The 27,699-nt window shown below is 38.5% G+C and overlaps 3 protein-coding genes across 5 annotated transcripts in view; 1 reads left to right on the top strand and 2 right to left on the bottom strand.

Annotated features, from left to right (window-relative positions):
• Positions 1–27,699, top strand: part of slc16a2 (solute carrier family 16 member 2) — a 399,269-nt gene that overhangs the window by 48,705 nt on the left and 322,865 nt on the right. The window lies entirely within an intron of this gene.
• Positions 1,032–15,569, bottom strand: zgc:152774 (uncharacterized protein LOC553526 homolog). Its single transcript, XM_062425018.1, has 17 exons — positions 15,492–15,569; positions 15,244–15,316; positions 12,537–12,669; positions 11,784–12,004; positions 11,365–11,512; positions 10,484–10,637; positions 9,429–9,557; positions 8,355–8,474; positions 8,159–8,262; positions 7,921–8,040; positions 7,198–7,314; positions 6,519–6,596; positions 5,365–5,404; positions 4,884–5,257; positions 3,410–3,932; positions 2,545–2,717; positions 1,032–1,972 (listed from the first exon to the last, which is right to left on the bottom strand). Exons 1-17 carry the CDS (start codon positions 15,528–15,530, stop codon positions 1,819–1,821), a joined length of 2,700 nt encoding a protein of 899 aa, XP_062281002.1. The 5' UTR covers positions 15,531–15,569; the 3' UTR covers positions 1,032–1,818.
• pmt (phosphoethanolamine methyltransferase) lies at positions 19,115–27,198 on the bottom strand. Of its 3 annotated transcripts, none has more exons than XM_062425016.1 (12): positions 27,034–27,198; positions 25,121–25,292; positions 24,563–24,718; positions 22,697–22,833; positions 22,359–22,507; positions 22,040–22,228; positions 21,138–21,227; positions 20,934–21,023; positions 20,714–20,836; positions 20,362–20,493; positions 19,453–19,569; positions 19,115–19,275 (listed from the first exon to the last, which is right to left on the bottom strand). In XM_062425016.1, exons 2-12 carry the CDS (start codon positions 25,279–25,281, stop codon positions 19,165–19,167), a joined length of 1,455 nt encoding a protein of 484 aa, XP_062281000.1. In that variant the 5' UTR covers positions 25,282–25,292; positions 27,034–27,198; the 3' UTR covers positions 19,115–19,164. The 3 variants fall into 3 exon arrangements, with proteins under 3 accessions (XP_062281000.1, XP_062281001.1, XP_062280999.1); XM_062425017.1 differs by having other exon boundaries at positions 27,047–27,193; XM_062425015.1 differs by lacking the exon at positions 27,034–27,198 and adding an exon at positions 26,690–26,970.

Raw genomic sequence — 27,699 nt, 5'->3', positions numbered from 1 at the left:
TTTTGTAAAACGAAAAATGTATACCTTTAATTGAAATTGCATGAACTCAATAAATAGTTCCATCTATTAAAACTGCTTGGGTGATTTTGACTGGAGGGCTCCCATGATCTCAATAGAACAAATTCATTGAAAAAGTAAGGAAAAGTGGGAATGACAGAATAAAGTGAGATGTGATATAAAGTATACCTGTCTGCAGACACTCTAGTCGGTAGGAATAAGGTTTATTATTCACTGACGCTTTATAGATCTATTACAAGCAACTAATAAGACTTGGGTTTCCAAGTTGTAAAGATCAATTTGTCTGCTCATTATCCTCCTCCTGGAAAACACATTTTGTTCACATTTATAATCACAGATTTGATGGATTTTTAGAAAACACTTAAGTATTTATGATGAATTGCCACAGAACAGATCTACAACAGAAGTATTATTAAAAAGTCTTCAAAATGTTTTCCCTATTAAAAAGTGGTGGAGGGTAGTCTGCTCTACTGTTTTATGTGCCTTTGACATCACAGTGTGGCATCATGCACATGGTAGCTTTATTAACAAAGCAATTAGTTACAATCTACAAAAAGTGTCTCATTAGAAATTGTGGTACTCTCTTGTGTATAAACTTTTCATGCATATTTCATCCAGACATGCAACAGATGTGTTCACACCTGCTACAGGTACCTCTAAAGTGTTTAAGATTATACAAGTGGAATATTTTGGGTTGCTGTTCTGACAGAGATATAGATAAACATACTGATGACTGCATCACTGTTAGACTGTGACTATGATTTGAAGAATTTAATCAAATTTAATAACCCACACATCACTGATTAAACAATAGGGATTGATTAACTGATGTGCTGGGCTGTAGTAGAAAATAGTCTAAAAACTACAAAAAAAACAACAAAAGTAAGTTTTCATTATAAGGCTTTACTGCCACCTTGTGGTAAGTAAGAAACACTGAAGAACATTAATATTTAGCACTGGACTGGGTACCTGGGTATCTTGAAAATCAAGACGCAGTATTCAGTAAATTATTTCAGTATTTTTAATGCAAACGTGAAAAAGCCTTACTTATAACGGATATGCGAAAAAGATGATGTAAACAAGCATTACATCTCATGACAGAATATGTTGATCACAGAGTATAAAACTAATTTAAATATTCAATAAAAACATAAGCAAAACACACAAACAACATCAATACATTACACTTTAGATTAAAAGGCTCATATTTTTACAGAAGTGGGGCTGTCAGGCTCAGAACAACGACTTATAAAAGTGACGTGGAAGACACATTATGAAGAGAATGTCAAAATGTCAAGTCTTAAGACTTCAAATTCCTGCTTTACACATCATTTTTACTAGGTGGTACGTCATAGTTAGTTCTGACTAGCAATATTATTTTTGTATTATTTGAGAAAACAAGAACGCAGAATAGTACTTTATATTTTTCGTTTGTGTTTCACAAATTTCCTTATTAGGAGAATACTTTCTTAGCATTGGAGACCAATATCAGCACTCGCAGTGTTCTTGGACACCTACATTGTCATTTGAGGCATACAGAATTAATATGACCCGTTGTTTGTAATGTGGACCATAAACTGAGTGAAATATGGACACAAAATGAGTATGTCATAGAGTTTGTTCACAAGCGCCACCAGTGAAGGAACAAAAACACTGTGACAGTGACATTACAATATCCGTGTGTGAATATATTTATAAATAATTGGGTAAGACCCATTCGTATCAACCCAAACTTTGCATGACAATACAGAAAAAACAAAGTAATTTTTAAGCCAACAGAAGCCTGCTGGACTGCATTAATCATAGTTTAAGTGAGTTGACCTCTATGATCTGTTGCAGGATGTTGTCTATGTCGTTGGTTTCCAGACTGATGCCAGCCAGGTCCAGCTGGGGCAGGAGCGCCGTGAGAAGCACCACCACGTTGTTACGTATGTCGTGCAGGTTCTGTGACATTCTGTTTGGAAAACAATTGAAGTATGAATCGTAAAACTTAAGTTTATTTTAGTTAGTCAGGTAAAATCTCTGTCTATGGGGAATTTTATATTTTACTCACACTTAAGTGAAAATGGAGAAGAAGAAGAAGACATTTTGGAATCAGAAGAAAAAGGGTGGAGTTTTTTAGGAGGTGAATATAGAAAACAATGGAGGGATGGTGAAGATAGAAACTGACAATCAAGAATGTTTGGATTCATTTATATCTTAAGTTGGAACATTTACAATTATTCTACAAGCAAAACTTTAAACTGTAGGTATTTACTGTATATATAGAGAGATTTTAATACCAACAGTTTGTTATGCTTGAAGAGACTATTATCAAGGATGTTTATGTATTTGTAGATGTGTACTTGTATATAAGAAGATAAGTGAAGCTTTTTACTTCCACCTGCTACCAAAATCTTCAACTGAACAATAGCTAGTAAAGTCTGTCAACAATCATAAGGGAGTACAAAAACACATTTAGTGCTCCTTGGTCAAAAGTATGATCCCCTGCAGCTTGTTCTTGTGCAGTTTGTCTAAAATACACACCTGCTGTCCTCAGGTCTGCAGGCCTCGCTGTCACTGACTCTCATCCTGCTCTGAGCTTCATTTTTGTCCTTCTTATTTCTGTTCTGCTCAGGTCCAAAAGCCGTCCTTGGACCCTGAACCAACATCCCCTGAGGTCCTGGAGCCCGAGCAGGGCTACCGGATGAAGAAGAGCTCTGATGGAGAATAGGAAATTGCTTAATAAATATTGTGCACAACTTTATTTATGTGTTAATAGTTTTTTCAATGATAGAACATTTAAAGTCCATTTAAGCACTGATTTTAATGTACCAAGAATAGCACCCTAAGCTCTGTTGGAGTGAATCTTTCCAATTTTACTTTTTTTTTTTTTTTTTAAATACAGAGCTATACAGCAGTGTGACATCATATAATTTAAGTAAATAAAATTCTGTAAATTCTGCAACTTAGTTTTAGAATCATACACCAACAGCTGTGAAATGTGGCATATTTTTTTGAGAACTCAATATTTAAGCAACTGTATGTTTTAATTTAACTGAACAAACTGAAAAAATGTTAATTAGATGTATTATATTTTAGTTGGGCTAATGAGGAGAAATTGTGATGGTCACTATTGTTGAGGTTTGTCAAGTTTATCTGATGTGTAAGATATTTGTGGCTCAGGCCATTTGATTACAAAAACAAACTCATGCAGTTGGCAATATTACAGTGCATGATCTCAGTGTAGGCTACACAGGAGTACCTATGTCAGTCTTTCAAACTATCCAAACCCATGTATAGGAGGTTAAACTGACTCACACTTAGAAAATGTTATTTAATTTCCACTCTTTTTTTCAATTCATCTTCATTGTTTTGTGTTTAAAAACATTTGGGTATAAACTCTGCTGACCTCAGCCACGTCGGTCTGGCAGCCGACCGCTCTCGTTGCAGTGGATGCTGGTGAAGTCATCAGCTGTCCTTTTTTCTTTTCAGTGCTGCTGTGAGCAGTTGTCATTGTGCCTTGAGTTGTCTTGGTAATTTCCAGACCAAGAAGCCTTCGTAACCTCTGGGCCTCTTTCTCCAACAGAGCTAACCTCTGGGCTTTAGCTTCCCAGTCGCTCCCTTCTGGAGGCAGTGGTTTGCTCCGTTGTCCTTCAGTGCGGCTTAGTGGAGATACCATCACAGTCTGCGTGGAGGGGATTGAGCTGTACCATGGCTGGGTGCTGGAGGTTTGCTGCAGTGTGTCACCTGTCTTGTCTAACCAGCTGCTACTCACCTGCTTGGTCTTCTCTAAGATGAGTGTCTTGAGTGCACTTGCTTGTTTCTCAGGATGCAACTGCTGTGATGTCTTCCCATAGTCGGGCTGATGCTGTTCCCAAAGACATGGCCTCTTTTTCACAGAGTAAAATAATGATCCTGATTTCCTTTTGAAGCTACAAGAAATTAACAAAGGATGGTTAGTTAACTGAAGGCATTAGAGATCCTTATGTTGTTGTTTTTTTGTTTAGTTTTTTTGCATTTTTAAACTCCTAAAATCTTGGAGCAGAGCATTGAATCAGACATGAGAATGATATTGATCTTCACATCTAACTATAATTGTATTTATCCAAAATGTTTACCTATTCCTTTAAAGTCCAATTGATATTACATTTTTATATCCCTCTTTGCAGTCAAAGATATATATTTTTAAATGGATTTATAAATGGATTTGTTGAAAAATGTCAGTAAAGCTCTTTTTTGTTTAATTGTGTTGGAGTCTTGCTAACTAGAGACAAAGTAAAGAAACTCATATAGCTAAAAGTCATGGAGACAGTTTGTCGCTAAAAAGCTATTTTGAAAAGCAATGAAAAGAGGATCTAACTGGACTGAAGTGATTTTGTTGAAGTGCTGCAACTGAGCAGCTAATTAACTAACTCGCCTGCTAACTGATGTCAGTGGTGCACCTTTCCCTGGTGAATGTTTATTTAACAAGCTAAATGTGTGCTCATGTTGTCGTCTTGTGTTGTTCAGTAGGATGCTATCAGGCTCAGTGTGATCAACTGCTTTGCTCATGATTGAACGCTGCGTTATTGCTTTATTCAAGATTGGATTTGTGGCATTGAAATGAGGTCTCCAGTTACGTACTGTTCTGTAACTGCAGAACAGTACGTAACTGAAAGAATGCAGAAGCAGGGAATACAATCATAAAGTGCAGAGCAGATATATATGCGGTAGTAGAAAAAAATAGCAGTATAATTTCTGGTGGACTTTAAATTATTTTGATAATATTACAATATCAAATATAAATTAACAAAAAAAAAAAAGAAGTACAATTATGTACTTAATCATTACGTTCCTTACATTTACATGAGTCTGAACAGCATGCAGCATGCATCATAGCCCACCTGAATGTGTCTGTGCTCTTTCCGTCTCTTTGCATCGGCTCCATGTTTGTTTGTTTTGTTTTGCTGCTCTGTTTGTATTCAAGGCTCTGCGCTTTTTTGTCATTTTCCACATGCGTGATTAGTGTCTTGTCTTTAATCACTGTTTCTCTTCCAATGGGCTTTCCTTGTGTGACTCCAGCTGTTGGTGCATCATCATTTGCCTGCGTATCTATGTTCGTCTGACTGTGGTCTTGTGTGTGCTCCTCTATGTGGCATCGATCTACTTCAGCTGTTCGATCAGGTGAGTATGTGGACTGAAAGGTGGGCTGGCTGGGCTCTGATGAACTGCGTGAGAGGACCTGATGTTTATCCATTTGTTCCTTGTACTCACATACCTGAAACAAAAACATCCAACCAGATATATAAAATTAATCCAGAAGCAAAACCGTATACTGGTACTGCTAGCTCTGGGTTTCAGTATAAGAAACACTTTTACTCCTACCTCCAGTGATTTTTCTCGTTTTCTGCTTTTAGGATGGTCTCTGCAGGGGAAAACCAAACAGATTAAAGAGTTGAGAGGGAAGGCATATATTCAAAATGGCTGGGTTTAACTTCAAGAAAGTATATTTTGCTGCGACTTGACTTCACACGTTATTGTTTATTACTGTAATCCAATATGACAAGTAAATAATCTATGAAAAATGGGCTAAAGTGATGATGTAATGCAGATTGAGGGATAACCGAATGAATAAGACAGTGTTAAAATAGACATTAGCAGTACTTCAAAAAATGCATTCTCTGTATTTGTTTTGATGAGCCACTGCTTTGTCACAGTGGAAGTGCAGAAAAGACTCCAACAAAAAAGTAGCATCATCGGGCAAAAATGTTAAACCTGGCAAGGTGCTGTGTGGGCCAAGCAAATATATGCAAGCACACATTTCTAGTATAATACTTGTATGGCATTATTATATAAGCTTATATCCATATAGCAATAATAACCTTGATTTCTAGTGGTATTATTTGTTACAAAGGAGGTAGTGAAGCAGTGGGAGAGTGGTAAGTAGGCATACCACTGCCACATGCAAGTCATTTATACTCTTTCAATTACATATCTAGTTTTATAAACCTTTATGAAATTCTAATTGTAAGTTAGTGTGAACTTTACTATATTGCAGCCTCTTGGTAGGTAACTTCTGCCAGATAAACAGTTGTTATATAAGCTAGTTGGCTTACTTCCAGCTATGAATAATTAACTTCTAAACTTAACTTCCAATCATTTCCTTTTTTTCAGTTTGTAATTCAAGTAACAAAAACAGTTCAATGTATGTGTTCCTCAGTATTTCTAAGTAACACTGCAACATGTTTTGACTTCTGAGCAGTCCTTCCGCATTAGGGCGAGTTTAGACTTCACAGATTGTCAGACAGTCACATGGACACCCCCACACACCGGAAATAAGAGTGTGAAACCGACAGATGGAAACCACAAAATGGTATGTAAACCTCCCCCCTCCCCAACACACACATAGGCAGGCAGGCAGGAAGAACATCAGTCAGATATAACAGTGTGAAACGTTCATCCATATAAAAAAGCTCACACATACGCATGAACAAATACAACGACAAGAGTTTGAGATGTCTAGAGAAATGGGAATTTACTGTTTCTTGTGGTTTTTTTGGTAGCTGGGCGTTAACAACTCCTCACTCTCTTCTGCTTCCTCTGGTGAGGTGCAACTTCTGAAAGGCAAATAGACACACATAGCTTAGCAACTACTGCTGCTAATCTTTAATTCAGGGTTTGCGCGCACAAACACGCACGCACACACACACACACACACACACACACACACACACACACACACACACACACACACACACATCATCATCTCCTTTATTTTTAAAGCACACGTAAGTGACTTGACACAGTTTGGCATCCATGTTAAGAATACTATAACAATGTGTTAAAACTGTTAATTTGGTTTGGGCTACTATTTTCACTAAACCAAAATTACCTTTATGTCTGGGCTGATGTAAAGTGTGCCTGTGTGCCTCTTTATAGGTCAGCAATGAAAGGAATCCATGCTATCCCCTCTGTGAGGCTGCACCTAAGCACTAGTAAAGTAGCAGCTCATTCAAGTTTATTTGAGCTAAATAAACATATTTGATGATGCCAGGGACAAATGATAGACCATAAGAGACCTTCCAGCTGTGGAGACTGGATTTATGGACATGTTTTCTCTTGGGAGAAGCTGCTTGTAGCGCTCTACTGCAGCTGTGTCACAAATTGTGCTGATTATTCAAGAAAATAATGCAACTTCGAAAAATTTTGAGACAACACCTGTAACGTGGATTGGGGTTCTGACTGCAGTTCCAGTTTTCAGGTATGACATCGTAATGACTTTCAGGCACGTTCCGCCACTTGAGGCACTCCTCACACTGTAACCACAAGGGACCCCTGCAGATGAAGACAAATATGGTGGGAACTGTAAGTCAAACAGAGCTTTGTGAAAAAGGGGAAGTCCACTCACCAGAAAGAAAAAAGTTTTATAGTGAGTGAGTCAGTGAGTTTAGACTTGAACACGTTGGCTGAGAAGCTACAAATGCAATGAAAATATTTTATCTTGATCATTGGTTGTAAAGGCTATTGACTTTCTCTGCCTCTGCATGTTCACTCCCCTTTATTATCCTCATGAGAGCAACTCCAAAAGCAGCGCTTCCATTCTCTGGTTTCAAGCTTTGGGAAAGACTTAGCTTATTTCACTTTCAGTTGAATTAATTAGTTCTGACATGAGAAATGCTGAACTAGCCTTCACCTTCCTAACCACAATCTTCCACAAAAGGTGTGTTGCACATGCAAATGTTACTTTCACTCTCCCAGTGGTTTTAAGTTACAGGAATAGACTGAGAGCGCCTGCAGACTGTGTAACAATAACAATTAAGTAAGTTTATTACACGTTGAACCATTGTGCGAGATGTCTATGATGAAATCTCAGCTGCGATCTATATGATCTATATGAATTTGAGGCAAATCATATTGTGCACTCAATGTATTTTGAATTACATCTTATCTTCATTGTCATCCCCTCTGTCCGCAGCCTGAAACTCTCGCTCTCTGGCCCTCTTCTCTGTCATCACTCTCCAGTAGTCGTTGAGTTTTAAGCCCAAGGCGCCTAGAGTCAGTCTTGGGGAAAAGAAAAAAGAAGCAATGGTTTTTACAAGTATATTAGTCATTCATTTCTTGGCAGGTCAATGAAGAAAACATGGTGTTGTTAAAATGACTTCTTAAACGTGTACTGCACCTGTATTCTTTTGTGTATTCAAAGTCTTGCTTGTTGTGAGCAGGTTTGAGGAAGTTACACTCAATGACACCGATGACCCCGACTCCTGCCCTTTGACCCGAAGACTGTAGGAAATGACAGTGAGATTAATACAACTCAGAAAACTGCAGTATATCTGTAATACTTTAAGACATATGGTATAATTAGTTCCCTCTACCTTCAGCTGACCGCCTACTTTCTCGTAGGCCTTGATGAGTCGGTTCTTGTGGTACATCATGATGCCATAGTGGTCTTTGTTTTTCGGTTCCAGCCCAAAGGTCACCTTGACTTTCTCTTTCTAACAGACACCAGTCAAGGCCAACATTGATATTTTATGTTTATGATACTAATTACAGGAATCATGACGTCAACAAATATGAAAATAAATATATATCCTGTGAAGTACTGAAAATTCAATTTTAAATGTTAAGGAGGCAGATTTTTTTTTTTTAAACAGCATGAAATCCATCAATATGGAAAAGCTTCTAAAAGATGCAAATCTTACATATGATGAGCTTCACACAGCTAGACTACAAACTATGAGATTTATGTGTAAAAGCGAACGTTTCATCTGTGACATAACTTCGTCATAATAACGTCTCTATAAACCCCAAAAACTTGTTAATATTTCCATGAATACAGCATAATTCTGCATTTGCACTGCCTATTTTTTTGCCTCAGATTTATTGTGGTAAATTTGGTGGATACAGGAAACACCACTGGCAGTCCAGGGAGTGTTGTGTTGACAGAGAAAACTTCCGATCTTGTATGTGCAGCCTGATTTAAATGACATCTTTAGATAGATGGGGATACACTGAAGTGGGGTTTATACACGTCATGCTCAGTGTGCATCAGTCTCTTTCACACCAGCTTGGCAAGAATGTTCTTCGTCCTCAGTGTGATCTGAGTTGTCTTTTTTTTCTAGCACTGCTCATTTTCATTTTCCCTTCTCTCACACGTTTTTCAGACTAGTGGAGCTGTAAGTGCAGTAAGTGTTGCCTTGACACGTCCCTGCTAAAGAAGCACTGCCTGGTTAATCTACCACACTATCTGACCTCATGTTCACTTCCTGTTGTCACTTGAACATGTACGAATACAGATGACTTGGCTTTATAACAAGACACACACACACACACACACACACACACACACACACACACACACACACACACACACACACACACACACACACACACACACACACACACACACACACACACACACACATAGCACAGTGATAGCATAGGGATACACTGAAGTGGGGTTTATACACATCATGTTCAATATGTGTCAGCCTCTTCGACACCAGCTTGGCAAGAATCTTCTTCCTCCTCAGTATGATCTGAGTGCTCGGCTTCAGGTACAAGATACTGAGGTAAGCCTGAGACAAATAGACAGACAGACAGAGTGCAAAAAGTAAAGTAACCACAGCTCAACTGGGGCAGTGTGTTACTACAAAACCACAAGTGTCTCTGGTAATGAGAGGTTCATGCTTGAAACTGGCACGTATACACACAAACACATGATGGTGTAGGATATGTAGGGGCCCACCCAAAACCTTAACCACAACCACTGCATCTCTTACCTGGAATTCTACATTAACCCTCTTAAACACTTACCTTAAAATCATTGATATGCGTCTTAACTAATATAAGTTATAATGTTAATCATTTTTTTAATTTTTAATTTTATGCTTCCTCATCTGCTGGGAAGATCATGTGATACAATCAAAAGCACCAAACAGCTATTAAATGTACATCGTGGTGAGATTTTTTTTTTTGATATTTGTTCAACTACCGATTCAAATCTCAAGAAACTATTTTCATCCCCTAACTTTTAAACCAACATGGACAAAAAGTCTACAAAGTGGTCTGAAATATTGAAATTGAACCAGCCATGCAATTTCATGACAGCTGCTGAGGAAGACTGTGTGACGTAATTAAAAGTTCCAGAAGGCTCTCGTTGTGAGTTGTTTTATCAGTGTGTACTTTGCACTGTTGAGGCAATAAAACTGAACTATCTTGGATTACACAATTACACATGTGATTCTTTCACATCAATAAATCAGCAGTAAAATACACATCCCATATATAGCTACTGTACTAGTGCTGCTTTGTTATTCTATAATTACTGCAAATACGCCATGAATGCCGACTTCTACACTGGGTAGATTATCCTCTGGACTGCACCGTTACTGTAGAAAAGAGGATGATGTTGTTTTGTAAGAATTCCTAGCAATGGCAAGTGGAAGGTAGACAAAGCCTCCATGGTTATTATACAGGTTTATATAGACTTTTCTCTCCTCACCCTGAGGCTGTAATGCATGTCTGGGATGTTCTGCTCGGCTTTCAGGGATCCGCTGTTCCTCAGACCTTTTTTCAGTTCCTCGATCTGAAGCTCGGGCAAACGGAAGTCACTTGAGTCATATTCAAAGTCGATCTCCGGCTTGCCGTCTTTGGTCCTTCAGAATGACATCAAAGGAAGCAGAACGGACAATGACGCACTGATCTTCACATCACTGCCCTCAGAGCAAACACATGATCTAAGAGACTTTACAGTTTTACAGCTACATAAATTGGTTTTGAATTTCGATAATTGGGTGCCAGTGTCCCAACTAATATGAGGTTTTCACCCTGCATTCAATTTAATCCATCTGATTTGAATCACTTTACTAATGTTGGTGTGACCGTAGTGGTTGGTATTTGATGATTATAATTACAGTGCAGACCCTTTTCTTCAATGTGAAGAGGAAGTGAGACAAAAGAAAGACTCCTAAAAATACATTTTTGCTATTTGCAGCAATTTGGCTCTAAAGGACTAAACTTTGCTAAAGCCAGCAACAATGAAATGGGACAACAAATATTTAAATGTTATTGTGCTTTTCATGCGATGGTGATATGAGGATTGGATTTGCTTTGCATGGATTTGTCTAAAGGCATGCCTAAACAAATTGCCTAAATGTGTTGCCTGCCTCCATGTGCCTGTTTGCATACTCATGAATCTTACATGTGACACATTAGAGCTACACTCAACACACCTGCTCTACAAACAACAACTAAGAATGTGTGTGCGACCTCAAACTTTAACTATATTTAAAAATTACTTATCTGCTGGTGAAAAAAAAACCCTCATCTGATTCACCTTTACTTTCAACCCAAATTAAGCTTCACCAAACATGACATTCTGACCTGCGAATGTTCCAGATTAATATCTTGGTGCCTTTTTTGGAGAGGATAGAGTCAAAGTGTGTATGTATCTGCTCCTGGGAGGTGATGATGGAGTGTGTGAGGATGGCAGCCAGGCTGGCCTCTGAGTCTTCGGTCACCACCAGCGACTGTTATACTGAGTTAAGGTCAGAACATAAAGGAATTGCAAGGTGACAAACCTACAGTATTCTCCACCACTCAGTGTGAAGAAGCAGTTTTATGGATTTTGATTTATGTGGAATACTAATTTCCTGTTATTTGCAGTATTAAACTTAGTTTGCCTATTTGCATTCAAGTCTTTTACAGTAAATTGTCACAATCATAGGCATGTTGGTTTACAGTAATAATACAACACACATATTGCATCTATTGGCTCAAATATTCTTTGTCATGAAGGATATTGGTTTGCTGGTTGAAGGGGACGATGGGGACAATGACAGCCTGGGCCTTAATGTTTTCCAGGTAGGTCTGAGACAGCATCCCCACAGTCTGGCAACCCCCGTTCTTGGTGAAGATGAGGGCATCGCGGCCCAGACGCATGGAGCCAGACTTGAAACCATTCCCATATACGCCAATAGCCTGCTGACTGGCTTTACCTGTGCCCTTTTCGGTAAACCCAAAGCTGGACATAAAGGTGAAAGACAGTGAGGTGATAAGGATTTTTTTTGGTATTAGATACAACTAACGATTATTTTCGTTGTAGATCATTCATTTGTCATTTATTCTACAAAATGTCAGGAAAAAGGGACCCAAAAGTGTCCAAAAGTCAAAGATATTTCATTAACGATGATACAGAAGAGAGAAAAGCAGTTAAATAAACAACTTAAATATGCTTAACTAAATGTACTGATAAATTCACTCTTCTGTATCTACTAATAAATGAATCTACAAATCATTTCAGCTCCCTGCATAGGTGTATTACGTGCTTATTTGTACAAATCGTGTGAACATGATGGACACTACGACATGCGAGTGTGGCAGAGTGAGTGTGTGGTGAGAAAGCAATATCGAATACAAAATGTGGTTTAAGAACACTGGTGAGTCACTCGTGGTCTGAATGCAGTAGAGATTAACACCAAACGTTTTCAAGTACATGCAAGAGAACAATTGTTTTTTGCATTAGACGTTATCGTGGATATGTATGCGTGTCAAACCTGAGCATCTTGTGCAGTTTGTTGGGGGTCATGCCGCTGCCATTATCCGTAAAAGTTATACAGAGGTGATCGGCTTCTTCAACTACATCTATCCAGATCTGTTTAGCAGATACACCGGGATCTGATGCATTGTCTACAACAAAAGAGAGAGAGAGAGTCAGATGATAGTTGGTCACAGTCATTTTTCACCACTTTCTGACATTTTATAGATCGAAAACAATCAACGATGAACATTTCAGACAAATAGGTATTTATATATATACGGGGTGGCATGGTGGTGCAGTGGTTAGCACTGTCACCTCACAGCAAGAGGGTTCTAGGTTTGAGCTGAGCGGCTGGCTAGGGCCTATCTGTGTGGAGTTTGCATGTTCTCTGTGTGGTTTCTCTCCGGGTTCTCTCTTCCACCCACAGACCAAAATCATGCATCTTAGGTTAATTGGTGACTCTAAATTGCCTGTACATGTGAATGTGAGTGTGAATGGTTGTCTGTCTCTGTATATGTTATCCCTGTGATTGACTGGCGACCTATCTAGGGAGTACCCTGCCCCTCGCCCAGTTGCAGCTGAGATTGGCTCCCACTCCCCTGTGACCGTCTAGCGGATAAGCAGTTAAGAAAATGAATTATCCAAATCCAGGTGATAGACAGACAATCATCCGACGAGTATTTTTTGAATGTCTGCCCTTTTCCGATCGATTTCCATGCATGACTTCTCAGGTGGTTGTGTGGTACAAACCATCTGGCACGTCAGGTTACAGATTGTTGCCTTGTCAGACTTTTTTTTGTCATGTTATCTTGGTCCCAGAGCAATTGAGTTGGTGAGTTCAGTATTATTATTACTATTTGGAGGGATGGCCAAAACTACAAAAATGAGAGAAAAGTTGTAGTGTTCCCTTTAACATCAGGGCTGACAACATGATACATTTCTGACATCTACTAGTCATATCAGGAAAAGCACAGATGTTACTAATAATATTAATTATTTCTCTTTTACATTCAAGTGTCAGAGTAAGCCATGACAGTGTGAGAGTGAGCATGATACTGAGACCCTGAATCTTTTGCTGCAACATATCCAAATGGCACTACACTGAGAGAAATGTAATAGAAGGATTTTAATGATGTCACAGCTAAGATACATGTATAATTAAGTATTAAAAGTTAACCTAGTTCACCACAAAAGCTTCACAAATATATATAAAAAAAGTAAAAACAAGGTAGGTAAAATATTATAGGGAGTGCAAGCGGCAGTCATAGAGTGTTCCTGTTCATGCTTCAAACCGCCACATATACACACAAACACACATTTGTGTTGGATATATTCCAGTTCCTCTTTTGTCCCATGCTGAATATGAAGCACCATGTGCACGAGCTCATACGTAAACTTCCTTGCAAACATAAAGTTTATCTTATCTTAATCAACACCTCTCTGATACTCTTAAGAAACATTAAACATAGTAGATTTTAATAATAAACTGGAAACTTCAGTTGGCAGGTGCTTTACACTGATCTTTGTGACTACCCCATTTGCATAGTGTGAGTGTGGGAGGCTGTGCAGAGGTGTGATACTGAACACCGTGTTTCATATCGGCATGTATACAGAACACGCCCATTTCTGATGAAACTCAACAGCCAACAGAAAATGAGCACGTCTAAACCAATGAGAAAGCACAGAGTGGAGAAATGACATTGTTGACAGCCCAGAAACAGGCTTTGCATCATGTGAAAGAAATCAAGTGACATATTCTGTAAGGGAGAACAGGGTTGGTCGTCACCTACATTTGGCGTTGCTCCCTAGTAGGCGCTGTTAAAAATGTTGGTACTGAACTTTTCAGAATTTGGGTCAGAGGTCACTTAAAAGGTTAGTTCAGGAGTAATACACTTAAGATTGAGGTTAGAAGACGTCAAAATGAACATAATTAGCTCTTCTATGTTTCTCTTCTAGGCTTTTACACAATGTGTTTATAATAAAACAGTTATTACCATTAAACACTATGTGGGGAAATCTGTTAGCTTTGCCAGTAGAAAAAAAAATGTTGAGGAAGCTTGTCATTTCTTTTCATGTTCAGTTGTCACATTCATGAACATTAAAAAGATTAAGATTAAAATAGCAACCAACCACATAGTGTGTGACTACCAACCCCACGATAGGAATGGTTGTCACAAGTGCACAAGGCATATTTTACAGTCCACATTTTTCAAGCAATATAAGCTTAAGCAGAGTAAAGTCACCCCACCCCTACCTGACAAATATATACAGTTTTTGTTGAATTTAAATGAAAAGTAAAAGGAGTGACTACCAAGCCTGCATTCCCCTATTGAAGACCAAATGTTTTTTTGATTTGTGATGTTTGTTATCAGATGCACTTTAGTCCTTTACGTGCGCATCTCCACTGTTACAGGTTATTAGACATTTAAGAATATTATTATAATGGAATGGAAATAAAAACAGCAGCATAAACTAGAATGTTTGTTTTTACTTCAAAACATAACTCATTACTACTGTCAACGAGCAGCCTGCACATTGTTAGGTGCGTGTGGCAGTGATAAAATCGTGTGAAAGAGGAAGTCCACTCAGTCCATTTTAGTCTACTTAGTGCAGTGTGTGAACAGCGGAAGACTGCACGAAATGAAACCCATGAAAAGTTGCATTGGCGACAGAGTGAGCGCGGCACGGCTGCAGCAGGTGTTTCGGTGCATAATGGCTCCTACCTATTAACTCTGCCACCGCGCTGAAGGGCCAAGTATGACTGGTTGAATTGCTGTTCAGGAAGGAAGGACTCATCTTGAAAAATAAATAAAATAGGTCAGAGTTAGTTTCACTTGTCATTCTTCTGTCACGCAGAAAAAGTCTATATCGCACAAACCACGCATCCCATTCAGATAGATATTGATTATGTATATGTAGATATATATATATATTTGTATATTATATATATTTATAAAAGTGAAATACATACGGAACTCAGACGAATCCCATGCTCGCTTAACCTCGCCATGTTTCAGCAGTGAATGTTTTGCCTCCTCCTGTGGTGAGTCTGTTTTCTGCGACACAGGCAGTGGGCGTTGCGTGCTGTCATAGGAAGTCAACTGAAATGAACGGTTTTAAGGTAATATGAAGGCATTAGAGGAGAGCAGCTCAGGGGAAAAATAAAAACAAAGTGTATATTCACTCATTATTCATTAATTAATTAATTAGTAGATCTTGTGTTTTCCCCCCATTTTGAAAATTAACAAAAGTAACAAAAGAGTAATATACAAACATTCAGGCAGCACTTACAAATCAGATACCAATCATATAAATACATATGAAGAACATACAATTAAAATACAGTTAAGCTACATGAAATAAAAGAAAAGAGAATTAAGTTCTAGGAGAAAAGGTGAAGATGTATATAAAAAGTGAGAGGAGAACTCTACCTAGAGTAGACAAATCTCTTTGAAGCCAAACATTAAAAATAGGCTTGGTCGGTTCTTTTAGTCTGTTTGAGAAATTTAGATGTTGTCAGTTTTTATCCCCTGATTGGTTTTATAACCTCATGAAAGGTAAGTTCCAAAGGTCAACCAAAGTATTAACTCTCTTCCATTCAGGGTAAGGTTATGGCAGAACTTTATGAGAGGTTAAGATTAGGGATTACATGAGGTTAGGGTTTCTATATATGTATCCCTAGACACCCACAGGCACATATATCCATGTGCATCCAAAACTCCACACACAGGGTTTAATATATGGTTGCTAGGCATAGTTAAATGGCTGCGAGGGTCTGTGACAACATTACTAGGGCACGGCTGGGATTATCTTATCTTATCTGGGAAACTGCAACGGTAAAAAAAATACTAAACAACCTTGCAGAGCATGCAACATGGCCTCATTGATACATCAAACAGTTCTGTGAATGAACTGAATACTTTCAACCCAAGTCTTGAGGAACTGTGAGTCTTCGTCATACAGATAGACAAGGAGGGCATGAAGAGCTGCGGGGTGTTTCATGTTGACATTGTGTACTTGCTGGAAGGACAAAGCACAAGTCCATTGCTACTGCTACCTGACCAAATTAATTTTCCATGACTTAAACCTTTCTGACAATGTAATCAACAGACTTCCAGTTTTAGTGGGTATTGTTGTTGACAGGGTTTGTAACTGCTTTTAGGTGTTACTCATTGGGGTGAGGCCCATTTCACTAGCCCTATGTCATATTTACCATTAGCCCACAGACTGTTTAGTACATTTTTTGGTTGTGAGTTGTGATCCTGAAGCACAAGAAAGAGCAGGTTAACATAGCACCAAAAAGCAAGCAAGGAGCAGAGAAATCTCAAAATCAGAACTAGAAGAGAGCCTGAAGTGTAGATACCACTGAGGTGAGACAATTATCTGGCGAGGAGTGGTTGGAAAGCTGGGGTAGATATAACTGCAGGTAGATGAGTTGATGAGAGGCAGGTGTTTTGGGGAGAATGATGAGCAGACTGCAGGCATGAGTCAGCAGCCAGGAGACAGGAGACTGGGAGGAGAACCACACCAATGCAAGGTTCACATACAGGCAAAATAACACGGGAGTACAGGAAACATGACGGAGGGGAAAACAGACAGAAACTAGGAGTCTGAAACTGAGCCAGCCACATTCACAACAGACAGACTGTTAAGCTTAAAGATATCATGTTTTTGAAAGAATTCAACTTTTTCTTCAGTTCAAGGGTTCGTTTCCCTACACGAACATCAATTAGCAGCGGTTGGTTAAACCACATCTAAATGTGAATGTGAAAAAAAACAACAACCCACTTTGTGTTTTAGAGGACATGAAACGTCTCGTTATGCTTAAGCAACAGTACATCAACAATCTTGCCTGTGGACTTTCAAACAGCAGTCTGCCTGGAGCAGTCTGTAACTGTATGCTGAAACTTGTTTAACCACTGTTCACTTGTAGCGCTGTGTTGTTTTATTCTTCTGTGACAATAAATCTTCTGTTCCCTGAATCTGATTGCTGTGATCTTGATTTTTGGAGGCAACACTCAGACCAGATTGCATCTCCCACAATGTATCTCAAATATAAAAGATAATTAAATTTCAAGCAAACCGGGGAGTTTAGACGTGAAGACTGATTATAATGATAATCATACACTATATATACATATATTACAGCTTGATTAAATATTTTTAAATACTTGATGGCACATTATAGCTTTAATCACATTTAATGAAACAGTTTTTTTTAGTTTTCCTTAGGCCTTATTGTCATTGATTGGTAGCACTGCCTTTGTGTTTTAAACACAAAGTCTTTTTTTAATATCTTAGAGCACTCGAGGTGGCAATTACAGTATAATGATAAATGTGTGAAGTCCTGCCTTGTGGGATTGGTTCCTTAGGTTTGTGACGCATGAAATCCTGCCTGACTTAATTCGTCTTTTTTTGAGACTGGTCTTGGTACACTTGGTACAGTTTCAAAGCAGATATTTTCAGCCATGGCATTCACTGCCGCAGCAGGTCTTTAAATGAAGTAAAACAATGGCATAGGCCCAAGAAGAAGAGTCATAAAGTCAGTGTCAGTTATACAGCAACACATTATCTCTATCTGTCTTAAATTTACTCACATTAACTAACATTAGCCACTTTAAACTACTGGTCATATCACATCAAATAAGGATATAGCAGCAAAATCCCAAAGTCCAGTGAATTGAATAGGGATGGCTTTTATTGGTAAGAATTAAACTTGTAAATTGCAAGAGTAGGTATGGGTTACATCTTTTTGAAAAAGTTACATAATCTCACTTAAACCCTGAATGAAGCCATTCATTTAGCCACCTGGGTTGAGGCAAAACCTACAGTAACGTTCTTTCCCGCTATCTTCATGTCACAGGGGACATTTCTGTTTACAAGCTGCTGCTTCAGGAACTCATTGTGTTACACAAGTATGACATACGACCAGATTTTATTACTGTATGCAGTTCAACGACAATCTGCTATTGTTTAACTCATTGACAGGAGGGTGGGGTGGGGGATCATGGTCTGACTGAATGATGGGGTCAAACAGCGACTGTGCCCATTGGTAGCACCAGTCTAACATGTTTTGAACCTGTTTGCTCTGCTGGTAGATTAGGCCATATACAGGCATTCAAAACAAGCAGAACCAGTTCAATTTCTTAAATATTTTTGTCTGCAAGATGAAGAGATTATTTCAAGTTGTTAAACCTGCAGTAAAGTACATTTGTAGTATGTTTTAGAAAGGCTCAAAAAACAAATACTGTAGATCATTGAATTTCTTTTAAAATGTCTGAGCAATAATTCATTATAATTTAATTCAGTAATAAACATTTTCTAAAATTAAATAATCTTGCCTTTGTATTATTTGCCTGTAAATATATAAAGGTGACAAAACTGACATTCATAGTACTTTGATAAATATTGTGATATATATTCTTTATTTTAGATTCAAATTACTACACTAACTTTCAGGTTTGACAAACTCTCTAATCTTATCTTTTCAAATTACTTTAACTCTTATCAGGTTTTTAAAAAACATTTATGTTATCATTGAAAAAAAGCAATGCAAGTCAATATATACAATAAAAGGTGATAAGAAAAGGGAAATTCCAGTTTTTTTTCTTTTATTCACTTCAATACATTTTTAATACATTCACTCAAACCCTTGTTGCATGAAATAATCCCCATCGTTGGTCTCCACTGTTGGAACGTCCCAGTTTTTCTTTCCATCCGTTAACTATTGCAAAATAGTCCTCTTCAGAGAATTCCTAGAAGGGACAGACACAAATATGTTGAGCAGTCATTCAAAGAATTTAAGTGGGTTTCTGTTGTTTTTTGTCTGGTTCATGTATAATGCAAGATGTTTTGGTGTGGTGATTTATGTCTAAGTGTATAATTGTAATGTTGACATGTTTTTGAGTGTGTGTGAGTGTGTGCACACTGACCTCAATGAATTCATCCTTGATAGCTTCTGCCCTCTGCAACTCTGTCTTGATCACCTGGATGAACTGAGCTGTCCGGTCGTCTGCCAGAACATTGCAGAAACCAGCTTCTTCAATGAACTACAGCAGGAGATACAGAAAGGGGTGAAACAAGGTGGGGACAGTACCATCAACTGATGGACAGCAGGAAGATACTAGCAACATATTCACCATAGAACAGCAGGACTTTCTAGGAATAATAAAATAGGAATGGGTGTCCAAACTTCTGTCTGGTATTGTATATGTTCATGTTTTTGTGACAACATAATTACTGTCTTATATTTCCTTTGGTGATTTCATGTTTTACAATGATCATACCTTGTTTCTTCTGCTTGTGTAACAATGTAAGTGGATTAGCGTGCGAGTTGTGCGTCTGCATGGCTTTGAAATGACACGCAAGCATAATGAAAGCAGCAAAGTTTACAGTTGAAAAATAAACTCATCTGTGCCCTCTGGTGGACAAACTATGTAATGGTGAAAGTGTTTCTAAATTCTGCCAAAAACATCTTTGGCATTTGTGTAATGATATTAGTTGTGACATCATCTGCCACATATGCCAGTGACAATATGTCTGAGTTAAGTTAAGTTAAATTAATATCACCAGATATATCAACTTTTAATTATTACAACAGTGTTAAAAAAGTACTAATTTAGAATAATCAAAATGATTTTGATATAACCTTCATGGCCATTAATTAATGTATATATTGATTGTTATGTGTGAGCACAGACAATGTTTTCCAGACGTTCAGTAATGATTTGGGAGCAAATCATTATCCAACCCAATCATATTGGTTAACAGGACCAAAGGTTTGAACTCCCAAAAGCTCCCATGATGAACTATTACATAATTAGTCTATACTGTATATTTACCTTGCCATACTGTGCTGGTGTGTAGAGGATGTAGCCTCTCTGTTGGACGTAGGCCTCGAATTGTGGTGTCCAGGGCTTCTCCCCACAGCAGTAGTCACTAATAAGAAGCTGGCCTCCTGGCTTTAACCATGACTGGACACAAACAGCAACGAGAATGAAAAGTTACTGGATGATGCGACACTAAAGAAACTGATATACAACAGAAATCTGCATATGACAAAAATGTTTTTTGTATGTATTTTTTACTTTTTCATCCTCAAGTTACAATCAAAGATTCAAGAGAGGTTTGTAAATTAATAGAATGGAAAGGTATGAACTTCATGCTACTGTCTAAGGTATGAGAAACACTTACATGGAAGTGTTTGAAGAGGGCGAGTTTGTCATCTATGTGCAGGATTGTGTCTCTGCTGTAGATTACATCAAAGGTACCTTCTGGGAACGGCCTCTTCGTAGCATCTGCCACCTCAAACTGGACCTGAGGTAGAACATGGGATGTTAATTTTTATTTATTCTAAATCATGACGTTATCAGTGATGTTTAAACCAATAGGACTATGGAGTGTTTGGACGTACTGATGGTAGCTTCTCAGTGATTGCCCTCTCCATGGCAATGTCCACCATGTTTTCTGACAGGTCCAAGCCGAGCACTTCCACTCCAAAAGACTGAAACATATGTTGTCATTATTGTCTCCACAATCATTATAGTTATTATAACATCCGTCTATTGTCTAGTGTTGCTAGTATCACCTTAAATATAGAAGCTTCCTCGACTCTTACCTTTGCCATGTAGAAGTCTCCTCCACCAATGCCACAGCCAACATCCAAAACCTTCTGACCAGGCTTCAGGTTCAGAAGGTCCACAAACTCCTGTATGTACCAAGATGGTCAGCTCATTACTTTATTCAAAACCCTTAAATATCCACTTGGCTCTTGACTCACACATACATTCTTCTTATGTACCATTTTGGAAAATAGATTAAGAATAACCTATATATTATGTCACCACCAGAGAGACCAGGAATAATTTCCAATATTTTAATATATGGTCACGGCTCATTGAAACTTGTGTACATTCCTGTTGAATAAAACACTCTTCTCTGAAAAAAAGTTAGATAATGGAACATTTTGAAGAGACCACAGGAAGCAGGAGGGGAGAGGAGTGCCTTCTGGTAAAGTGGCTAAGATAAGGGCTAAGTCTTAAAGGTCATTTGTAGCATTTATTTGATTAAGAAAGATGCAACTGGACAAGGATGCACTTTTACAATGGGTTTTTTGAAGGCGTAAGCTATACGTTACTAAACAGAAATATGTGAAAAACTGTTACGCATAGTGACTGATATCTTTTACAAACGCTGCATATCTTTTTTGTTAAACAGTTAAACAGTTTAACTTTAACTGCCTTGCCTAAGAGTATTGTTGTTGGACTAGAAGTTTTTGGAATAAAGATTTCAATGAGGAGAAACATGTGTTTTGTATATACATGGCATTTTAAAGATAAAAAAAATAATGATTAATCGATAATTGATCGTTAATTTTCCTGATGATCGTTCAAGGAAATTTATTCAAATGCCCATCCCTACTCTTTACTAAGCACATCAGTTGTATGCATCCCAAGAAGTACCTACTGACTTTTTGTTTCTCCTCCAATTTCGTTGGTGTTTTCCAGCTGTTATTCCTACCTTGGTGGTGCTGGGCCCGCCTGTGCTGACATAACCAGCCCCGAACATCTTCTCATAGCGCAGAATGCCACGGTTGGTGTACTGTTTGTTGTCCAGAAACTGCTGGAAGGTGTTGAATCCGTTCTGGGTGTCTGAAGAGCGAGGGACCTTCTCCAACAGCCAGCAGATCTGATTAGGATTATTTTTCATCTGGAAGGACAAAGATATGGGATGAAGTTGGAGATGCGTCATGGGTTAGCGCAGCTACAATACACACTTCTATCCATGCTATTTCATACTCTGTCTTATTTAATATTTTACAAGACTTAAATGACTCTACCTCAATGTAGGTCTGAACTTTCCTTTTCAGCACAACGTCGAAACCAAACTTTTGGCCCCCCTCTGTATCCTCAATTACTGTTGATATCATATGGTTGTATTGTGCCTCAGTGCGGTAGCAGGTGGGGTTGAAGTCCCTCTTACAGTCACCTTGGTGAAAGTTAAAAATCAAATATTTAGGACGATAGCACTCAAATTTATCACAGTCCTATTTTAATTTGTCATTCAAGGCAAAGGCTTGAATTGAACGTGAATTTTAATTATTGTAGTTAGTTAAGTCAGATTAAAAAGTTTAAGTCATTATTATGATGAAACAGAGATGTACTGTTAGCTCAGTACCTGAACGGTGGTTACAGGACTCTCTGAAGAAAAGAAAGCCGCCAGGCCGCAACCAGCTCAGCATTTTCTCAATTAACGAGTTCAGCTCCTTGTCACTCAGATACATCAGCAGCCAGTTGGAGAAGATCAAGTCAATGCTGAGGAAACATTGAAGGGATACAGTATGGTTTTCAATGGGATTTACTGTGGTAATATATTATACAGTCCCTCCAGGGTTTCGCAGGGGTTTCTTTTGTGATTGTTGCGAAACAAAAATACTTGAATGTTGCAGCGTGCTTTCTCAAAAGTTGTGATGTAATTTCAAGAGTTTTATGGAATTTCTTTGCTGTAAAATTGAGGGAATTGACAAAAATTGCAAGTCCTCAACACCTCAGGATTAATCCAAAAGACTGCTTTATTATAAACAATCCCACATATAAACCTGAATCTGTGTGTAAAAGCTGACCTGTGTTGATGTGTAGCAGAACATGGAACATTAATTACGATATGATGATATTGAAGCTACTGCTGCTGTGTCGTGTGCATAAATGTGCACAACCTCTTTCTCAGTTTGGAGCCACACTTCATTTCCGCTGCTGTGTGATGCTGCAGCCAGCTGTGACACACAGTCAGCTGTGGACAAGAAACAGAACATCAGTACTGATGTTTCTGTGAAATCGACACATTTAGTAACATCTTACCATTATTGTAGGATTCAGACATTAATCTAACATGTTTCAGACCTACGTGAGTCACATTAATATCTGTATTTTGACAATTTTGTTTGCACACATTAAAGACGCGCAGTTTGAGGTTTTTGTGACACGCACACAGTCTCAGTGGAGAGCCATATATTCAAGCTGTCATATACTAACATGATTGGGAGGGTTACTTTAAAAATGTGTTCCAATACAATTACTAGTTACCTGTTAAACCTATCAAAATAATGTAACTTGATTACTTTCCATTACTTTTGGATTACCTCTATACCAAATAAACAATAACAAGGGCCAATGTGTGTGCATGTGCACGGGTCATGTGGTATTTTGCCCTCTCGTTCCTGCTCTGCTCACATTTGGGACTTTTACAGTGCATGGTAATGTATTGTTCTTTATTGTAAAATGTATTTTCAAATTGTAATCCTGCTAAATAATCAACCATTTTTACTACATGTACCTGTAATCAGATTGCGTCTTTATTTTCTGTATCTGGAACTAAATAGATTTTTTTTTGTATCCTAATTATGTAACGCCGTTACTTCTATTCTGTCACTCCCTAAGCCTGTTTCCAAAAGCTCTCTTTTAACTCATTTGTCTTTGGGAATGCCACAGTGTGTAACAACCTCCCCTGCCTACTTTTAAATTCTTTACTAGTGATCTAGATTTGGACATTATCATAAGATTATCGAATTTTGCAAAATTGCAAACCTCTGCAAATTTCAGATCCTGCTTGATTTTGCATCTTACGATTGCAAGATTGCAATTTCTTGGAGGGAATGGTGATAAAAGTCGTACAAAACATATATTTTAAAAGAACCAATATGTAATATAATTCTTGCACTAATTCATAAAATGACAATATGTTTCAGAGATTAAGGAAACATGCTAAATTGAAATACTAGCTTCTCTGACTATAATGATCAGCGAGTATGTTCTCCTGTGGAACAGCAGATAAATCTAATCCTTGCCCTGATGACCGTGAGGGGTGCATGAATGTCCGCATAAAATTTTATGGCAATCCATCCAAAGGTTGTTGAGATATTTCTGTCTGGACTGAAGTGGTGGACCAACAACACACTAACCAACATTGCAATCCCAAAGCCACAATGCCAACATAGCTAATTAACATATCATTTACTGAGTAAGCTACAGATATCTTAACATCCACCTGTTTTTGGGGACTTCCAGCTTTGTGACGTCAGCTTGGATAAAGGTGGCGTTGCTGTGGTGACCATTCTCCTGCCTGTTCCTCTCAACAAAGCTTTCCATGAAGTCCACAGCTGTCACATGGGTGGCATTGGTCAACAGGTGGCTGGTGTAACGACTGTAGAGACACAATTCAGTGTTAAATTGATCTGGTTATCTTCACAAAATGCTCTTCAGTCAAAAAGGTTTTTTAGGTTACAGCACTACTGATTTTACAGCATTGACTATCTTGATGGCATCTAAAAGGTCAGTAGATGCTACCTGACACTCTGCTAGTTTCATATATATTCATAGTGGTGACTGGCACTTGGGTTGACTTTCTCTCATTTCAAAAGGAGAGCATCATTGGCTCTTCTACACAAAGCTTTTTCTACATAACGCTTTTCAAAGAGCCTTTATTACTGCTGCTTGTAGATCTGAAACTCATCATTCTGCCACAAGCCCCTAAACACACCACAACATTTCTAAAAGCCTGCTCACACATGCCCACTTCAGACAGTCCAGCACTCTGTATGCTTACCCGATGCCGGCTCCCAGCTCCAGCACTCTGTATCCAGCCAGGCTGGGCAGCATGGAGAGGATCTCCGGCAGTTCATGCTCAGTCAGCTCCCTGGCACGCGAGTCCAGCATCATCTCCTCCATTGTGGCGGCCTTGGAGTGCTCCTTCCAAAACTCTGTCATGTTGTCACGAACTGTGAAGCACACAAGTGTCCAGATGAGGTTAGCAGGAAGGAATAAATAATACTCTCAACATGATATCCATCATTACAATAACAAGTGGATGATGACCAGGAGGATAAACAGTAGAGAATTCTCTTTTTGCTTGGCTATAAAAATATGGAACAAGACGACACAGTGACACATAATATAGTGAAGAAAAAAGGATAGCTGACATTGCTGAAGCACAAATGTTAAGCTACATTTTGAGATTAAACTGAAATTCGACGAAGCTCACAATACCATAAGAGCATCAGTTTGTATAAATGCTTAATCATTGTGTCTTATCTGTGTATAGACACACAACATTATGTACAAGTGATTTTAATCATCTTCCCTCTTGAATACTGTGGCAAAATTCAGGGACTCCTGCCGGCAAACAATCTTTGAAACAGGTTAGTTAACAAAACAAGTCTTCTCTACGTAGAACTTAACAGTTAGATCTGACAAAAATGTGCATCGAAGTAAATTATTAAAAAAAACAAAACTGTCAACTCAACTTCCAACTCAATTAAAAATCGAGACTTTGCATATTTTAATACATTACCTTTGAGCTAAACATCTTCAAATGTACCACCTCACAGAGAGCATGACTAGCACAGAGATTAACCATTACTCAAACCTGATTTCAGCAGTCTTAAAACATTACACATATGTAGGAAATCCACAGTTACTTCAAAGTTTCACATTACCCTTCACACAATTCTGTTCATACTCTTATTAGTCAGGCGTGCAGCATTTCTACTCCCACACCCCATCAGGTTTGTACTTGCTTTGTCAAAAGGGAGATAAATGCATAAAATGGTGACTGTAAATATGAAAAAAACAAATGCTCCAAACTTGGTTTGTTACATCTAAAAACAGATTCAGGATATGTATAGCCAAAATACATAATGTGAACCTTCATAATAATAAACTAAAAAAAAAAAGGTGTCTTTTAATGTCTTAAAAATGTTTTTTTTCACCTGAAAGTTGTCAGCAACACAGCGAAGGGGTTTACCAACCTATACTCTTCCAGTAAATAGATGGATACGTTGAGGTGAAACTCTTCATGATCCATTACCTGTTAACACACTAAGCACTATAGGATACCTGTAGTTTAACTCTCAAGCAAACAATGCTCCAGGGATCAGTTGACAGCTGACAACTTCAGTAAACCACTGACACATTCCAGCTCATAATCACAATATAATTACTTCTACCAGCTGAGTGACAATTTGCACGAAACAAGGCGTGGCAGCTCCAACAACCAACAAAACCCAAACTTTGGTGTCATAAGTTGCATCAGCCTCCAGCCCATTTTTTCAAGAAAGTCAAAAGCAAGAACCCAAACTTCATTTTAGTCAACAATCCATCATTAACCTGTTCATACCTTTTTCCATGGTGGTCTTTGGTTGATTCCAATTGACAGTGAAATTATTCTACAATGTCCATACAGCAATTAATGACTGCCTTAATTATTAATAAGTTACAGTAAGTAACCCCTCTTTATGAGAAAGTGCAGTTTTCGTCTCGTATGGGTGCTATTTAAATAACAGCACGGTCGTGGGTCGTGGAGGAGGTGGTCGCCAGGTAGGGAACTAGCCAGTAGGATGCGCCCTTTATGAGGGCAGGGGAGTGGAGGGGGTACAAACGAATAATCGTATGAGGACAAGGGTCTGCACTCTGCACACCATCAGACGGGATTCCCCCTGCCAGCGTGCAAACATAACATACCTCCATCACAGACCTTAACGTGCTCGGCCACAGATGAGTCTGTACATCTGTGAAGAAAACTCTGATCATAAAAAGATCAGATGAGCAGGATGATGAAGCGCTGTGTTTCCCCGCCGCAGGATCCCTCACAGGCTCCTGGTTCGTTGCCCCTGTTGTGCTGACGCAGAGAAAATGTACCGTGGCATGCGCCGATTGCGCAACATTGCCTCATGGTGCAGCTGCCCTGTTAAGGTGGAGAGCAATTGTTAAGCGGATGGACCCGTTAACAATAAATATTAAACAATTAAAATCCTCATCTTACTCATATTCTTGCCGAAATCTTAACCTATAAAGCCACAAGAGTCAGTGGCGAAGATGATCGAGCAAAAATAACTTAATCTCATGAGATGGGAAGGTAACAATATTGGTGAGAAGAAATCTATCATACTCACTGATTAACGATTATTTTCATCTGTAGTTAATACTCGTTGCAATAGTACGGCACCGGTGCAGTGTGCATCTCGACTGTTTTTTTTCTTTCTTCATTGTAACATCAGCGACCCTTTGTGTAACCGCTTTCAAAAGAGTGGCTTTTCAGTTTTTTGGGGGGGAATGCAACTTTAATGCACACGTGTGCAGGAGTTTCTCCACGGGTGAGCATAACAACAGAGAGGAGGTGGATAAAAA

The sequence above is a fragment of the Scomber scombrus genome, chromosome 9, assembly GCF_963691925.1.
Source record: "Scomber scombrus chromosome 9, fScoSco1.1, whole genome shotgun sequence".
In the NCBI taxonomy this organism is placed as follows: Eukaryota; Metazoa; Chordata; class Actinopteri; order Scombriformes; family Scombridae; genus Scomber; species Scomber scombrus.
The sequence above is the reverse complement of the archived record's forward strand: the minus strand, read 5'-3'. Positions and strand labels throughout refer to the sequence as shown.

Bases quoted from the DNA above. Each gene is read 5' to 3' on its own strand.
- zgc:152774 (XM_062425018.1), bottom strand. From the start codon at position 15,530: ATGGCGAGGTTAAGCGAGCATGGGATTCGTCTGAGTTCC. The intron at 11,513-11,783 runs ATATCCTTCATG...ACTCAGTATAAC, and splicing joins CCCCTTCAACCAGCAAACCA to AGTCGCTGGTGGTGACCGAA. The intron at 8,041-8,158 runs GTGCAGTACACG...CTTTTCCCCAAG, and splicing joins GAATACACAAAAGAATACAG to ACTGACTCTAGGCGCCTTGG.
- pmt (XM_062425015.1), bottom strand. The intron at 24,719-25,120 runs GTAAGCATACAG...GTGTCTCTACAG, and splicing joins GAGCTGGGAGCCGGCATCGG to TCGTTACACCAGCCACCTGT. The intron at 22,508-22,696 runs GTACTGAGCTAA...ACTTTCACCAAG, and splicing joins GTCCTGTAACCACCGTTCAG to GTGACTGTAAGAGGGACTTC.